We start from the raw sequence: 18,317 nt of genomic DNA on the forward strand, positions 1-18,317 counted from the left end.
AGTGGCTAACGGAATGTTCTAAAAATGTTTCCATAGAGAAAAATGTGAAACTTGTAGTATCTTATCATGGAGACATTAAATTAATGTCTGAGGGTTTTCTAAATTGTTACTTCAAGTTGACCTTCAGTATCAATGTTTTTGTTAGTTGAGATTGGTTGGTTGTTTGTAACATCCCATCCATCAATGTCAGTGTTATAGCTGTTGGAGATGTTGCATGGCCATGAATGCAGCTGTGTAATCCAGGAAATCTAGAATTCTTAACTGGGCAGTCTGGCTGGAGTTAAATTTTTTTTTTGGGGGGGTCACACCTGGCGATGCACAGGGGTTACACCTGGCTCTGCACTCAGGAATTTACTCTTGGCAGTGCTCGGGGGACCATAAGAGATGCTGGGAATCGAACGCGGGTCAGCTGCTGCATGCAAGGCAAACGCCCTACCTGCTGTGCTATTGCTCCAGCCCTTGGAGTTAAATTTTTAAATGGTCAGTGGTGTGGGAGTGGCTGCCTTGATTTTGGACAGGAGCTAGCCAGCCCCACTCTGTCAGTACCCCAGAGGTCTCAGCTGGGAACAGGTATCTGATAACTCTTTTGCTGGTAGGTGATCCTTTTGAGATTTCTTTAAGTCTCTGGAACACAGCCGGTCAGTGAGCATACATGGGCACGGCATCCAGGGCTTCCAGAAGTAGAGCGAGGTGGGGGGGAGGAAATCTCCCATCCTCACTCTGAACAGGCCTGGAGTTTTCAGCTACAGGATGCGTGTCCCTGATCACTGTAATTTTAAAACTGCAAAAATTTCCATGGGAATTAGCAATATTAGGGGAGTAGGAGCAGAACCTTCCCCATGTGGCCTTCTTTGATCTTCATATTTGAATAGCTGCTAACGGTGAAATAAGATTGTAAATGAAATAATGATTTAAGAGGGGTTTTTGGAAGCTAGAAAAAGTTTATTTGAAAGTTGAAGAGAAAAGGAAAGGAGGATAGAGGCATTTTTTTTTGCCTTTTAGCAGATTATAAGTCTGCTTAAGAAACAGATGAGGAAGTTTTGAAAGCAAGGTTCAGACAAGGGATGACTTATAGATATAACTAGTTTCCTAAGCTCTTCCCTATCAAATACTATTTTGATTCTATTCAGAATTATACTCTTCCATATAAATATTTTGAACAGTTTCATTAGTTTTATAATCTCAAGTCACTTAATAATTTATCACATTTGACTTAGTTTAATAATGTATCACATTTGACTTTCTTTCTCATAGTCTATTCTTAATTCTATACTCCCCCGGGCTTCAACATCTAAAGAGGTTGATGCAAGTCTACTTTCAGTTATTTCTTACCCAGCCTTTGCTGTAGAGGACAACCAGTTGGTGGAACTCACCAAACAGGAGATTATCACCAAGCTTCAGGTATGTCTGTTTGTGTCTTTTTCTTAGGGCTATGACTTTAAAGGAAATTTATATCTTTTGGCCCTTGGAATATATCAATGATTTAACCAAGTGATCGGTATTAATATCACCAATAGCAACACATATTGAATCATGTATGTACCATCTGTTATAGTTCACTGAAGAGTATGGCATCTCTGTGGTAGTTACCTCAATAATATGTAATCACTATATCACTGTTATCCCGTTGCTCATTGATTTGTTCGAGCGGGCACCAGTAACGTCTCTCATTGAGAGACTTATTGTTACTGTTTTTGGCATATCCAATACGCACGGGCAGCTTGCCAGGCTCTGCCGCGAGTGCTCGATACTCTCGGGAGCTTGTCGGGCTCTCCGAGGGGGGTAGAGGAATCAAACACGAGTCAGCCGTGTGAAAGGCGACAGCCCAACCGCTGTGCTATCGCTCCAGCCCAATAATATGTAATGGTATGACAAAAGTAAATTCAAAGTTATTCTACAAAAACTCATGAACACCCATAAAATGTGTCATGGTGATTAAAAACAAGGAAAGAGGAATGGCTGTCACAGATTAGAAGGGACTGAGGACATGACAACTAAATGCATGAGATCCTGAATTAGCTACTAGGAATAAAGAAGCTATTAATAGAAAATTAGTGAAATCCAGTTAAGTTCTATGTTTTAGTTTTAGCTAATGGTGTCATACCGAGGTTGATTTTTATTCTGTTTTGATATTCTGTGGTTATGTAAGATGTAAATCTAAGGTCCAGTGATTGAAGAATATTGCTCTATAAAAGTTTTCAACTCATCTTTAGGTCTCAGAATATTTCTACGTGAAAAAGATGATTTCACGTTTCAAAAATATGTTTTCTGTTTCTAAGCCTGTAGTTTCTTTATTTCAATGTGAGCTATCAGCAGGATTAGGAATTATGCTATCATAGATTCATTATAATACTAGAAATTCTGTGTTAGGGAAGAATCTGTAAATCATTTACATTAGATCACATTGCTGAAATCAGTTTCTGCTGCTGGGCTGGCTTCAAGGTTCTTTGTTTAATTGTATTTTATCTAATGGTCTGTATTGCTGATAGGTTGGAACATGTAGACACTGAAGAACATGCAGTTCTAATTAACAATATGGCTATAGCAATGTACAGCCTTCTGACCTTTTCCCTGTATTTGCAGGGTCGTTATGGTTGCTGTCGTTTTCTCCGAGATGGATATAAAACTCCTAAAGAGGTAGCTTTCTTTTTCCCTGAAAATTAGGTTCAGTGGTGCCTTCTGTCTACAGTCTAATTTAGAGAAAATACTTCACTGATGGTGCTATTCATCACTAAATAGGATGATGAAAACTGATATTTGCTACTTTTGTTCGGCTTAGATACCAAGTTTGGTTTGTTAACCTTTCTGCGATAAATAAAATAGAAGAAGATGCAGTCCTTTCATCTCTTACAGATAGTTTCAGGAAAGAGCTACTGATGAATGCTGGAAAAAGTGGATAAAAGATTAAGCAAATGCCGGACTATTTTCATGGCAACAAAAATCCCCCAATACGTAATCATTATGAAGGGAAAAATTTGTCCATCAATCTATTTCTCTGGTTCCCTTTCCACCTATTTCAGTTGGATAATTTTATATAGTATTTGGTCTTGAAAAGTTAACTTTCCTTTGTTCCACTTTTCCTCCTTGGGACTGGGAATGCGACTCAAGTCATAGAGCACATGTATGAAGCCCCAAATTTAATACCTAGTTCCACATGTACCCCCTAAATATAGCTGCATGTTTCCTTTACCACCTCCCAGTTATTCTTAGGATTCCCAATGCGGGTAAAGGAAGTAGTATTATAGGGAAAAGTCATCAGTTAGAAGCACTGCTATGGACCCAGAGATGTTTCAGTGTTAAGAGCTCCTGCCTTGCAGATCTAAGACCCCAGGTTCAATCTCTGGCACCATTCTTCATGCCACTGTGTTTCTTGTGGCACTGCTAAGATTGTAATTTCCAGTATGGCAGTAGAGTGTGTGATTTTATTTTTTGCTTTTTGGGTCACACCCGGCAATGCACAGGGGTTACCTCCTGGCTCTGCACTCAGGAGTTACTCCTGGCGGTGCTCAGGGGACCATATGGGATGCTGGGAGTCGAACCCAGGTCGGCCGCCTGCAAGGCAAACGCCCTACCCGCTGTGCTATTGCTCCAGCCCCAAGTGTGTGATTTCTTGTAGCACTGCAACTCAGGTTTGAAACCCCCCAACATACCTTATTCATAAATGTGTATGTAAGTGCTGTAACTAAAGTGTGAACAGCCTTCACCCAATTCTGTGAACATGGCAACTTAAAAGTGTGTGAGCACACCACAGCCAAGTATGTATGATGTCATTGTCAGAGCAATAACAAGGGAGAGTGAAGGGGCAAATAAATTTTGAGGGGAAAGAGGAACTTACATTGACATGATAAGCCGAAAATGATAAGACAGACTTTGTTTACTATATTTTAACAGGATCCAAATCGTTTATACTATGAACCAGCTGAACTGAAGCTATTTGAAAATATTGAGTGTGAATGGCCATTGTTCTGGACATACTTTATCCTTGATGGGATCTTCAGTGGCAATACTGAACAGGTAATATGCCAGGACAGAATGCTCTTATATTTTCCTCTTTAAATTAAAATAAAGCTGTGCCAATACTGTGTCCAAATGCAAGAGACTACTAGGAGGGGGCACCAGGTTAAAAATTGGGGAACTAAGTTAATTTTTCTTTTTCTTTTGCTGGCTTCACTAGTAACCATTAAGTAGCCCAAATCTGTGGCTTCTCTGTACATATGGTGCAAATGGTTTTTCTCTTTTCAATGAGGAAGAACAAAACCCTCAAGTTCTTTATATTTCATAAAGACTTGTTTTATATTTCATAAAAGCAAATGCAATTATTAAGCATATTTCGTTGGACTATAATGAGACCTATATTCCTAAAAGATCATCCTTCTCTACATATGCATGAGTAAGAATTATAGGGCTAATGGACTTAGAAACACAATACTTCAATGTTTGTCAGCAGTAAGTATAATGACAAGAATCTTATAAAACTACCATCACAGCTTTATATATATTAAGTGGTTAAGATATGTCTAAATACTAGATAGGGCCTTGTCCCTTGAAAATAAATGCTGAAGTTTGCTTGTGCACCTTTGTTCAACTCAAGTGCCTAGCTCCTTTGCCCACCAAAACGGGAGCCAGAAGAAGAGGACAGGCAAACGAGATAACATAAGAATGAGCACAAAGAGCAAAATGACATAGAATGGTATAAAAAAAGAAGGGAAAAGGCCAGCAAGATAGTACAGTCGGTAAGGCACTTACTTGCCTTGTGGCAGCTGACCCAGGTTCAATCCTTGGCATCTCAAGCACCTCCAGGAGTGATTCCCAAGTGCAGAACCAGAACCAGGAGTAATCCCTGAGCACTTCCAGGTGTGACCCCAAAACAAAACAAAAAGAAAGGATGTGAGGTTAAAGAGAAGGCACAGACTTGTGCGGCAGGGTGGCCACGAGAAGGTGGCAATTGGGGATTATGAAGTGGCGGAAGGAGGATGATCTGAATTGAGGTGGAAAGTTAAAACACCACATATGGGGGCCGGAGCGATAGCATAGCGGGTAGGGCGTTTGCCTTGCATGCGGCTGACCCGGGTTCGATCCCCGGCATCCCATATGGTCCCCCAAGCACCGCCAGGAGTATTCCTGAGTGCAAAGCCAGGAGTAACCCCTGAGCATCGCTGGGTGTGACCCAAAAAGCAAAAAAAAAAAAAAAAACACCACATATGGATGGGGCTAGCTCGTTACCCTGAGTTGTGTGTGCATGTATGTAGCATGTATCTGTTCTGTGTGGCTCAGAGGCAGATGTGGAATTTTCATGATGCTAAAATTGTTTCTTAATACATTAAACACAATAAAACAGCTTTGTGTTTTCAAAACAATAATAGTTTTAGCAGACCCAATTTCCACCATAAATTGTAGTTTTGTTTGATTTTTACTTTTTATGCACTGCTGTTGGCTGTGTAGCAAGTTATTAACCAACCTCTGTAAACCTGGTCGTAACTGAATCTTTATTTGTAGGTAAAATGCAGTTTTAAAAGCCAGTACATATAAAGCAAACAAGCTTTGCTTATGGTGATAAATTGTGGATAAAACCATACCTATGGATGCAAACTGTGTTGGGCTCACAGATCTGGACTCACACTTGCATTATAGTCACACACTCATAATCTCTGTCAACCTTAATTTCCTGGTCAAAGGGCTTCAGTGTGTGTGTACTTACTTGGATGATTATTAGAACTAAATGCCTTAAAGTTTGCAAAGTTCATAGTGTAATGTCTGTCCTACACCAAGCACTTAATAAATGCTGCTTCCTTTTCTTTACATCTTTACTTGAGTACACTCCTTTGCAATAGGACACTTTTAGCTTCAACCCTCCTCTAGGTCCTCAAAGAGTAATAGTTTTTTTATCCTTTTATCTACAGGTTCAGGAGTATAGAGAGGCTCTTGAAGCAGTGCTCATCAAGGGCAAAAATGGAGTGCTTCTTCTGCCAGAGCTGTATAGCGTTCCTTTTGACAAGGTGAGCCTTGATCGTGTTACAACGTGGAACCAGGAGAAGAACAGTAACTTTTTTTTTAATTTTTAAAATTTTATTGAATCCTCATGAGATAGTTACAAGCTTTCATGTTTGGATTACAATCTCACAATGATCAAACACCCATCCCTCCACCAGTGCATATTCCCCACCACCAATATCCCGGGTATACCCCCCTTTTCCCACCCTCCCCCTGCCTCTAAGGCAGACAATATTCCCCATACTCTCTCTCTACTTTTGGGCATTATGGCTGGCAACACAGACACTGAGACGTCATCATGTTTGGTCCATTATCTACTTTCGGCACGCATCTCCCATCCCAACTCGTTCCTCCAGCCATCATTTTCTTAGTGATCCCTTCTCTATTCCATCTGCCTTCTCCCCTCCGCTCATGAAGCAGTCTTCCAGCAATGGGGCAAAAGAGCAGTAACTTAATAGGACTGCCTTATTTGAATTAAATCACTGTATCACTGTCATCCCATTGTTCATCGATTTACTCAAGTGGGCGCCAGTAACGTCTCAATTCGTACCAGCCTTGAGATTGTAGCAGCCTCTCCTTACTCATCTTTCCCAACGATTGGAGGCTCTTTTCAGGGTCAGGGGAATGAGACTGTTATTGATACTGTATTTGGCATATCAAATACATCACGGGGAGCTTGCCAGGTTCTTCTGTTAAATTACTCTTGAGTTAAATAACTCTTCAAGATTTATTTTTATAAGGGTCTGGAGCAATAGCACAGCGAGTAGGGTGTTTGCCTTGCGCGCGGCCAACCGAGGTTTGATTCCCAGCATCCCATATGGTCCCCTGAGCACCACCAGGAGTGGTTCCTGAGTGCAGAGCCAGGAGTAACCCCTGTGCATTGCCAGGTGTGACCCAAAAAGCAAAAAAAAAATATTTTTATAAAGTATTAACTTTTTTGTTTTGGTGCCACACTAGGCAGTGCTCAGGGCTTACTCTTAGCTCTGTGTTCAGGAATCACTCCTCGAAGGCTTAAGAAACTTAACATGGGTTGGTCACATGCAAAGCAAATGCTCTACCCACTGTCCTATCTCCAGCCCCCAGTTTAAATCATTTTTATTCTTCTGGCCTTAATGGTCTAAAATGTGACTTTAGGTATAGAAAAATATAAATATGGTTGTATTTCTTTGAAATCAATTTTTTAGAAGTTTCAAATATGGCAGTTTCATAGTGAGTCAAGCGCATGATCAAGACATTGTTCCTTTCCTACATTATTAAAAGAATTAGTTGGGGCCAGAGGGAAAATACAACAGGTACAGCACTTTCCTTGCGTGCAACCGACCCAGGTTCGATTGGTCCCCTGAGCACTGCTACGAATGATCCGAGTGCAGAGTAGAGTATGCCCTGAGCACCACTAGATGTGGTTCCACTCTTTTCCCAAATAGCATTGGAAAGATAGTTTTCCTTTCTGGTGGGGATGCATAGAATAAATGCTAAACAACATAAACCTGAAAACTTGTTAAAAATGCAAATTTGAGGCCCTATCCACCCAGTAGATCAGTTCCATGGTTGATTTCCATGTATATATAGGTGATATTGAAGGGGGAGGAGGACATTGTCCTAGATTGTATGTCATGTGCTTGATGTTTCAGAGCATTTCGTGTGTCACTTTTATAGGATAGGAATCACAGTCTACACTGAGCCATTTTGTTATCTAGCATCCTTTATTGTTTGCTTTTGGTACTGGGGATGAAACCCAAGGCCTCACATATCATCTAGCTCCTTAAATATATTGCCTCCCAATGTTGCCTCTTTTCTTTCAGGTTGATGAAGAATATCAAAATCCTCATACTGTGGACCGAGTGCCCATGGGCAAATTGCCTCATATGTGGGGCCAGTCTCTGTATATCTTAGGAAACTTGATAGCAGAGGTAAGCGGTGAGCTTCTAATTCCCATTTGCTTCTCTCTGCTTTTGCTTGCTTGGCTAGTGGCATCTCATCCTTAAAGATTCCTCTAGCTTCAATTTCATGGAGAATTCTGCCTATATTTTCCTCTATATACCTATGGAATCAGGTCTGATATCAAGGTCTTTAATCCATTTTGATTGGACTTTTGTGTATGATGTTAGAAGGAGGTCTGAGTTCTTTTTTTTCATGTGGCGAACCAGTTTTCCCAACCACATTTGCTGGAGAGGCTTTCCTTGCTCCACTTCATATTTTTTGCTCATTTATCAAAGATGAACGGACCATCTACTTGAGAGTCTATCTCTGGGTTTTCCATATTATTCCATTGATCTGAGCATCTGTCCTTATTCCAGTACCACACTTTTAATTACTACCACTTTATAGTACAGTTTGAAGTTGGGGAACGTGACATCTCCCATCTTCTTTTTCACATGTACTGCTTTAGCTGTTCCAGGGGGATTTATTGTTGCATCTAAATTTCAGGAATGTTTGATCGATTTCTCTGGAAAACATCTTGGGTATAGGTACTGCACTGAATTTGTACAATGTTTTGGTGAGTACTGCCTTATCGACAATGTTTAGCAGTTTTTTAAATGTATTTTGCTGGTCCCTCATTAGGTGCATATATGTTTAGGAGTGTAAATTCTTCCTAATGGACATATCCTTTCATCATTAAGAAATGGCCCTCTGCATCTTTTATTACTTGTTTATTCCTGAAGTCATTCTTATCTGATACCAGTATGGCCACACCAGCTCTTTGTGGCTTTTGTTGCTTGAAATACTGCCTTCCAACCTTTGATTTTGAGGTTTTGTTTGCCCTTTCTGTCGAAATATGTCTTCTCTAAGCAGCAGAGGTTGGATTTGATTTCTTATCCATCCTTCCTTCCACTCTGTGTCTCTTAATTGGTGCATTTAGGCCGTTGGCATTGAATGAGATTATAGTTACAGAGTTTTGTGTCATCTTTCTGTAGGAATTTGCTGTATTTGTGAGATTTGTCTTAGAATAGCCCTTTTAGTTTTTCTTGTAAAGATAGTTTCAATTCTATGAAGTTCTTGAGCTGTTGTTTGTCAATGAGGTGGTGTATTATTTCTTAAAATCTGATTGAGAGTCTGGCTGCGTAAAGTATTTCTGCTGAGGCATTCATTTCATTCAGTTTTTTAAACTACATCCCACCAGTATCTTCAGGCCCAGATGGTTTCATATCATAAATCTGCTGTGAATCTTAACAGTGCTCCTTTGTATGTATTTTTTTTTTATCTTGCTGTCTAAAGTATTCTATCTCTATGACATTCATCATTCTGATTAGGATGTAACTTGGAGTACTTTTATTTTGATACACTTTAGCTGATAACCTTCAAGCCTCTTGGATCTGGCTGCTAGTGCTCTCTAGCTCTGGAGACTTCTTAGCAATGATATTTTTGACTCTTGATTCTTCTGAGGATTAACCTTCCTGTCCCTCCGGGACCCCGATGATTCTTATTTTGTTCTTCCTGATTTCATCCCAGAGTTCTCTTGTTTTTGTTTACTGATTTTGTCTTCCTCTACTGTCACTCTGCTGCTGAGGCCTTCCTATGAGTTTTTCATTTCACCTACCAAATTCCTTAGTTTTGTCATTTCTGCTTGCAGTTTTCTAATTTCTACTCTCATATTCTCTTGTGTTTTACTGGATGTTCCATTGTTTCTTTGAGCTCCTTAAACATCCTCAGCATTTCCTCTCTACAGTCCTTATCAGAGAGGTCATGTAACTGGTAATTATTGGTTGAGTCTTCAGGGCTGTAATTTTGGTGACTGTGGTCCAGTTCTGTGTTTCTTTCCCATACTGCCTTTTGCACTCTGGAGATGAACTTTGTGTGTTGTTATGTCGATGGGCGTCTAGAGTTAGAATGTCCATGTATCCTCTTTCTGTCACACTTTGGGGACTTCTGACTGACCCGAGGCCGAGAAGGCTCAGTTCTGAATGTAGCATCCTAGCGCGAACTTGCTGGACCGTGGAGGGGTGGGGCAGGGTGGGTGGTGTTCCAAGCCCTAGTGAGGGCCTTCTGGGGGCCTAGCCAGGCTGGCTGGTGTACTTCGGGTCCACCTGACTGACCTAGAGGCAAAGTGGCATCTGAATTCTGTTCTTAAAGATGACCTTGGGATTTTAGCACATTTCTTCTTTTTCTTTTATTTTACATGACACTGTATATCTTGCTCCCACCTACAGATTCACTGTCTTGTTTTGTTTTCCACTGTGAAATTACAAAGTGTTCATGACTGGGATTTAGACATCCATTGTTTTAACAACAATCTCTTCTCAAGTGTCTACTTCCTTCCACTAATTTCCTACCCTCTTTGCCTCACCCTTCCAGTCTGCCTTTCTGAGGAGCACATTATAAATATAAATATAAATATAAATATAAATATAAATATAAATATATTGCATTGTGGTTTACTGTACTGCTGCTTACAGGGTTTTAGTGTAACACTTTACCACCTTTCAGTACTTCCTCCTCCTGTTTGTTCTTCCCTCCTCTGTAGTTGTCACCCTGTCCCTGTCCTATCTTCCAGCCCCCTCAGGCAGTATGTTTCCTAGTGACTACCAGTTCTCATTTTCTTTGTTTCCACTGTCTTTGGGCATTAGTTATTCCCTTATTATATTTCCTTATACTCGCATATGAGAGAGATCACCGTGTCTATCTCTCTCCCTCTGACTAACTTCACTCAGCATAATACTTTACAAGTTCCTCCATGTAGCAGCAAACGGCATGACTTTATCTTTTCTTATGGTTTAGTAATGTTCCTTTATGTATATGTACCATAGTTTTCTTATAGTTTCTTTATCACTTATTTTATAAAGGGTTAATATCCAAGATACACAAGGCATTGGTAGAACTTTATAAGAAAAAAATGTCTGACCCTATAAAAAATGGGAAGAACAGAAACTTGCTCCAAGAAATATAAGTGGCCAAAAGGCACATAAAGAAATGTTCTGCATCACTAATCATCAGGGAGACACAAATCAAAACAATCTCACACCACAGAGACTGGCACATTTCAAAAAGAACAAGAACATTTCCCCCCCTTTTTTTGAAGAGCCACACCCTTCAGTGCTCAGGGATTACTCCTAACTCTGGGCCTAGTGATCACTCCTGGTGGGGTTTAGGACACCATACATGGTGTAGGGGATCGAACCTAGGTTGGCTGCGTGTAAGACAAGTACCCTACTCAATGTACTATTGCTCTAGCTCTAGCACATTTCTTTTTTGGGATGGGGGTGTTTGGGTCATATCCTGCAATACTCATGGATTACTTCTAGCTCTGCAGTCACGAATTATTCTTGGAAGAGCTAGGGGGACCATATGGGATGCCAAGGATCGAGCACAGGTCAGCTGCATATAAGTCGAACACCCTACCAAATGCATTATTGTACTGTTCTTATTGAGCAAATGTACTATTACTCCAGTCCTTTTATAGTGTTCATTTTCTTTAAAAAAATATTTTACTGTACCACCGAGAGATATGCAGTTACAAAATTGTTCATCGTTGAGTCTCAGTCATAAAATGCTACAACAGGGGCTGGAGCAATAGCACAGCGGGTAGGGCGTTTGTCTTGCACGCGGCTGACCTGGGTTCGATTCCCAGCATCCCATATGGTCCCCTGAGCACCGCCAGGAGTGATTCCTGGGTGTAGAGCCAGGAGCAACCCCTGTGCATCTCCAGGTGTGACCCAAAAAGCAAAAAAACAAAAACAAAAACATAAAATGCTACAACACCCATCCCTTCACCAGTGCACATTTCCCACCACCAATGTCCCCAGTTTCCCTCCCTGCCTTCATCTATGGCAGACACTCTTCTCTCTCTCTCCCTCTTACAATTTCTCTCCCTCCCTGCATCTATGGTCGACCCTCCTTCTCCTCCTTGTTCTTTCTCCTCTTCCTCCTTCTCCTCTTTCTCCTCCCTTTCTTCCTCTGCCCACTCCTCCCCCTCCTCCTCCTTCTTTATTCTTCCTTTTTCTTCTTCTCCCCTTCTCCTTCTTCCTCCTTCTCTTCTTCCTGTTGTTCCCCCTTTTCTTATTCTTCCTCCTTCTCTTTCTTTGCCTTCTCCTCCTACTCCTCCCCTCCTCCTTTTTTCTTCTTTCTTCTTCTTCCCTCTCCTCCTCCTCCTTCCCCCCTCCTTCCTCCCCTCTTCTTCCTTCTTTCTTCATTGCCCCCTCCCTCCCCCTCCTCCCTTTCCTCCCTCTTCTCCACTACTTTGCTACTTCTCCCCCTCCCCCCTTTTTTTCTCTTTTCTCTCTTTCTTCTTTCATTTTCCTTTTAGGCACTGTGGTATGCAATACCATTATGGAAAGGGTATCATGCATATTGCTTTACCTCCTTTCACCACTCAGATTTTGTCCAGAGTGAGCATTTCCAATTATTATTGTCATAGTGGTCACTTCTCTGTCCTAACTGCACTTCCCCTTCCTCTTGATGACATGCTTCTTACCATGGACCTCCTGGTCCTTGTTGCTATCTTGGGTATTATTCACATACTATGGTTTTTCTTTTTATATCCCACAAAAAGTGCAGTCATTCTATGTTTGTCCTGCTCCCTCTGACTGATTTCACTCAGCATAATACCCAGTATGTCCATCCATGTATAAGCAAATTTCTTGACTTCATTTTTCCTAACAGCTGCATAATGTTCCCTTGGTAGATGTACTGTAGTTAGTTTCTTTATCCAGTCATCTATTCTTGGGCACTTGGGTTGTTTCCAGATTCTGCCTATTGTGAATAGTGCTGCAATGAACATAGAAGTCCAGATGGCTTTTCTGCATTGTGGTTTTGGGACACTAGGATATATTCCCACGAGTGGTATTGATGAGTCTTACGGAAGCTCAGTTTCTAGTTTTGTTATGAATTGCCATATTGTTCTCCAGAAAGCCTGGACCAATCAGCATCTCTGACCCCAATTCTTTTATTTATTTATTTATTTATTTATTTATTTATTTAATTTTTTTTTATCACCATGTGGAAAGTTACAGAGTTCTCAGGTTTATGTCTCATTTATACCGTATTCAAACACCATCCCTTCACCAGTGCCCATATTCCACCACCAAAATCCCCGGTATACCCCCCGCCCTCCACCCCAACTGTATAACTGATGAACCTCACTTTATTTTCTCTTCACCTTGATTACGTTCCATGTTTCAACACAAAAGTCACTATTGTTGTGGAAGTTATATCCCCAAACAAGATAACCCTAATAAGGAGGCATTTGATAATTAGTTTTCCATTCAAAGATTGTATGTTTTCAGGTGTTAGAAAAGGTCGCGCGGCCGCTAACGCGGCCGCGCGGCTCGGATCTGTCCCAGTCCCGAATCCTGGAGCCGTGTTAGTTGCTGCTCAGTGGCGCCAGGGGTCCATCTGAAGAAGGTGTGGTGGCGGCACCTCCTCCTTCCGGCCCCCCGGTGTTGCTGGCCCCGATTCGGGTCCGGAGCATTGTCCGGGCCGCGTTGCTCACCAGAATGCCTGCCGCTTCTCTGTGGATTGTGGCATGAAGATGGCGCCGAGGGTGACTGACCCCAATTCTTAAAGTGAATAAAGTAATGTGTAAAGATAACTGCTGAAATATTATATGCCTAAAATTTAACTATTAATAACTTTGTAAATCACTGTTCGTTAATTAAATTTAAAAATATTTAAAGAAAAGAAGGGTAACTGCTGGGCAAGTACAGCAGACACATTAATAAGTGAGAAAGTGGCAGTATTAATACTAAAATTATTGAAAGTAAACACTGGGGTCTGATAATATATTCACATGCATCTAGAGAAGTTGGGGTGTAAGCACAAATCTTCAATTTATCCATTATACTCCATTTGTTTCCAATACAACGTTTGTGACAACTATTAGAAATTGACTCTAGATAAAATTAACACATACCTGAATTCTGGAATTTCAGACATTTTTATATCATAAAGATACTTATTTTTATACCTACTTTTCCCATATTTTTTTTTCTTTTTGGGTCACACCCGGCCATGCACAGGGGTAACTCCTGGCTTTGCACTAAGGAATTACTCCTGATGGTGTTCGGGGGACTATATGGGATGCTGGAATCGAACCCAGGTCGGCCGTGTGCAAGGCAAACACCCTACGTGCTTTACTATCGCTCTAGCCCCTACTTTTCACATCTTAATGTGTTATGTTTCTGGTATGTCAGTTCTTCTGAAATATTAGATTTTTTTGAGTTGTAATAATATTTCTTTTATAATTTTTATTTAGGGATTTTTAGCTCCTGGCGAAATTGATCCCCTGAATCGTAGGTTCTCTACTGTACCAAAACCGGATGTTGTGGTTCAAGGTATGCATATGTTATTTCCAGTACTCTTAACATAATATTCTGTAGGTTTCTCTATGTAGTTGCAAGTGGCAGAACTCCATCTCTTGTACAGGTGATTTTTATTTTACTGTCTATAAATGTATTCTACTGTTTTTTGAGTAAAGACACAAAGGTGGGATAACTGGGTTGTATAGAATTTCTTTTCTAAAGGAGTGGCCATACTGCTTTTTATAAAGGGCACCAATTTGCATTTCCATGAATGATAAACAAGGATTCTGTTCTATCCATATCCTCTCCAATACTCATTTTGTTTCTTTTAGATAATTTCCTTTCTAAAAGGTGTGAGGTGGTATGTCATTGTTGTTTTGATTTATATTTTCCTAGTAATAGATGATAAACATCTTTCTCTTTATTCAGATCATCTGCCAATTTTTAATTGATTTGTTTATATGGAGTTGAGTATTTTTAGTTCTTTACAAAATTTGAATACTTACCCCTTGTCTAGAAATAAGATTCGTTAACTACTTCTCTTATTCAGTAGGATTACTGTATATCTTATTCATAGTTTCTTTCAGTGTGCTGTTGGGAGTGGAGGAGCTGTTTGTGGGCGGCCGCTCAGAGTCTCATTTGGGTGCGGAGCAGGTCTGGTCCCCGCTCCCCCCATCATGAGATTTTTCCCACACTCCCCATCACTGCAAGCTCCTACCTCTCTGTCCACTTGGCTCTGAAAGGTGGCAGTTGCCATGTTGCTGCGAAGGGAAAAAGGCCGAGAGACAAAAAACCCTTCCCCGCCCGGGGCTGCACGGGGCCGTAGCTTAGTTCACAGTCCAGGAGTATATCTGCCAGCAGCCGCTGCATCTGAGATTGGTTTGTGTGCCTCTGGGATCATGGCTGCTCAGGGGCCGGGGAAACGTTCCTGAGCATTTTTTTTTTTGTATATCAGGAAAGGACCTGATAAAGGACTGGAGAAATAGTCCTGGTCCCCACATACTGGAGCCATGTTAGTAGAAGCTCAGTGTCACTGGGATTCCATCTGGAGAAGGCGGGGAGACTGCGCCTTCTCCGTCTGGGGCACCCTGGTCTATGGTGTTATTTGTGAGTTTGTCATATATGGCTGTTGTTATGTTGAACTTTGTTCCTTTTAGTCACAACTTAAATGTTTTTTCATACATGGAGGTTGAATGTTGGCAAAAGCATTTTCAGTTTCTATAGGTTCATATTTTCTGTTGATGTTAATTGATGTTGTATATGTTGAGACATACTTGTATCCATAGGTAAATCCTACTTGATTTTGATTAATGATTTTCTTGAACATTTTATATTTAATTTGGCAAAATTTGCATCTATGTTTGTCAGAGATACTGGTTTACAGATTTTTGTATGAGCTATACATTTCCACTTTGGGAATTGTGATATTAGCCTAATTAAAATGTTTGTGAGTTGTTCCCCTCTTTGGTTTTTGGGAAGAGTTTGAACAGGCTGGGTATTAGTTTTGTTTGAATGTTTCTTAGGATTTAATAGTAAAGCAACCTGGTCCTGAATTTTTGTCCTTAGGGAAGTTTTTTTCCCTTTATTTAAACATCATGGGTTACAAAATTGCTTATAATACAGTTTCCACCAGCATTCAGTGTTCCAGCACCAATCCCACCACTAGTGTGACCTTCCCTCTACCAGTTCCAGTGTTTTACTCATACTCCATGCCTGCCCCCTTTGCATGACACAAAATTATTTTATATTGTTTGTTACACCTACATGGATAATAGAATTATCAAAAATACTTCAGTAAAAGAAAATTGGTGAAAATTGTTATTTCTCTCCATGGAGCCATTAAATCATTGTCTGAGGGTTTACTAAGCTATTTGTTGCTACTTGAGCCTTGTGTGTTATTGTCTTGGTTTATTGAGCTTAGTTGACTTCTGGACTTGACTGGAAAGATAGCACAGCGGGTAGGGCATCTGCCTTGCATGTGGCCGACCCAGGTTTGATTCCTCCGTCCCTCTTGGAGAGCCCGGCAAGCTACCGAAAGTATCCCGCCCGCACGGCAGAGCCTGGCAAGCTACCCGTGGGGTATTCGATATGCCAAAAACAGTAACAGCAAGTCTCACAATGGAGACGTTACTGGTTCCCCCTCGAGCAAATCAATGAACAAAGTGATGACAGTGCTACAGTTGGCTTCTAAGCCACATTTCCATCTAATTTGTGCTACTCTTGGGCTGTCAGTATTGTGGAATTTGGGTATGGCTGCTGGGGCTTTGACAGGGAAGGGACTTGACTCACCCCCCTCCTATGGTTGCCCCAGGTTTTTCAGGTACCTGTGAATCTTTGTGGGTTTGCTTGCATCTCTTCCAAGATTAATTGTGAATCTGTGGAGCTGAGTTGATGAATTGACATGGCCACAACTGTGGGATATGGGTGTGGCTGCTGGGATTCCCAAAAGTGTGCAGAGTGGTGGGGATGAGTGGTGGGGGAGAGTGGGGGAGGCTTACTGCTACCGCTTCAAGAAGATCCAGTTTTCGGCCTGAAAATCAGTGTACCTGGAGTTTTGTTGGTTTGGTGTCCCTATAAAGATGGAGTAGAGAAGTTGGGCCCTTGGCATGGCAGTAACTGTGGGATATGGGTGCAGCTTACAGAGCTTCAGCAAGGCAGAGATTCAGCCCAGCTCCCCTACCAAGCGTTCCCCAGAATTTTCAGCTAGAAGACTCGTGTGCCTGTGAAATTTAGCGGCTTGGCTTGCATCTTTCTCTTCTGACATTAATCATAAATATTTGGAGCTGTGGGCCAATGGGTATACATGGTGTAGGCTTTGAGATGTGGGTCTAAGGAGAATTTTTTTATTACTGTTTTGACTTTGGTATCTTTACAAGCTTTCCATTTCTTCCTGGTGTAGTATCAGAAAGTGGAATGATTAAAAAAATGTATCCATTTCTTCTACATCGTCTAATTTGTTTGCATATAGATTTGCATAGTAGTCTTTTATTATCCTTTATATTTTTGGGGGGTCACATCCAGAAGTAGAAGTACTCAGGGCTTAATTCTTGATCTTGGTCAGTGATCACTCCTGGTGATGCTCTGGGGATCTTATGTGATGCTGCAGATCAAACTGGAGTCAGCCGCATGTATGGCAACTACCTTAGCCCTATACTATCTCTCTGGTCACCTTTGTATTTTCTTGGAGTACTAGTTCTAACTTTGTCTCTTTCATTATGAATTTCTTTACAGTGCTTTCCTTTTGTTCATGGTGAACCTGGTGAAGCATATATCAATTTTATTTATTCTGTCATGAAACCGATTCTTGGTTTAATTTATCTTTTCATAGTTTTGTTTCCATTTCATTCACTTACACTGTAATTTTTATGATTATTTCCTTCTGCTGATTTTTTTATTTATTGATTCCTTACTTTCTAGTTCCTTCAAATATAAAGTTAGTTTATGTGAGACTGTTCAGTTATGTGGCCCTATGTAGTGATAACGATCCATTTTACTACTGCCTTCACTACATACCATGGGACCTGATAACTTGCCTTTTGTTTACTTTATAATTATTTATTTATCCTTTGATTTTTTTATTGACCCAAGTTATTTAGAAGTATATCTCTATATGTTTGAGGTTATTCCAATTTCTTCTAGTTGTTAATTTTATATCATATTATTGTGATCATAAAAGATGCTTGATATGGTCTCAGTCTTCGCATTTTATATTAAGACATTTTTGTATCCCAGTATATGTTCTGTCCTTGAGAATGTTCCATGTGCACTTGTGAGTAATATATATTGATTCCTTTTAAGATAGAAATTTCTGTACATATATAATAATTTCATGTCTTTGAGTGGATTCGTATAATGCCATTATTTCTTTGTTAAATTTTTGTCTGGATGAGCTTGCCATTTTATGTAGTTGTGCAGTTTGAGTAGTCCTGTGTTGGGGGTATCTCTCTCTATATATATACATATATACACATAATGTTTATGATTAATGCATCTCTTGGACTGGAGCAATAGCACAGAGGGTAAGGTGTTTGCCTTGCATGCGAGCGACCCAGGTTTGATTTCTCTGTCCCTCTCGGAGAGCCCGGCAAGCTA

The 18,317-nt window shown here is 40.6% G+C and overlaps 1 protein-coding gene across 1 annotated transcript in view; it reads left to right on the forward strand.

The window, feature by feature from the left end:
- PHKA1 (phosphorylase kinase regulatory subunit alpha 1) overlaps positions 1-18,317 on the forward strand; it is a 167,791-nt gene that overhangs the window by 53,647 nt on the left and 95,827 nt on the right. Inside the window, exons 8-13 of the mRNA XM_055121487.1 lie at positions 1,255-1,401; positions 2,584-2,637; positions 3,892-4,014; positions 5,901-5,996; positions 7,794-7,901; positions 14,180-14,258. Of these exons, the coding sequence (XP_054977462.1) occupies positions 1,255-1,401; positions 2,584-2,637; positions 3,892-4,014; positions 5,901-5,996; positions 7,794-7,901; positions 14,180-14,258 (607 nt within the window). The remainder of the gene's footprint in view (positions 1-1,254; positions 1,402-2,583; positions 2,638-3,891; positions 4,015-5,900; positions 5,997-7,793; positions 7,902-14,179; positions 14,259-18,317) is intronic.

The sequence above is a fragment of the Sorex araneus genome, chromosome X (genome assembly GCF_027595985.1).
Source record: "Sorex araneus isolate mSorAra2 chromosome X, mSorAra2.pri, whole genome shotgun sequence".
NCBI lineage: Eukaryota > Metazoa > Chordata > Mammalia > Eulipotyphla > Soricidae > Sorex > Sorex araneus.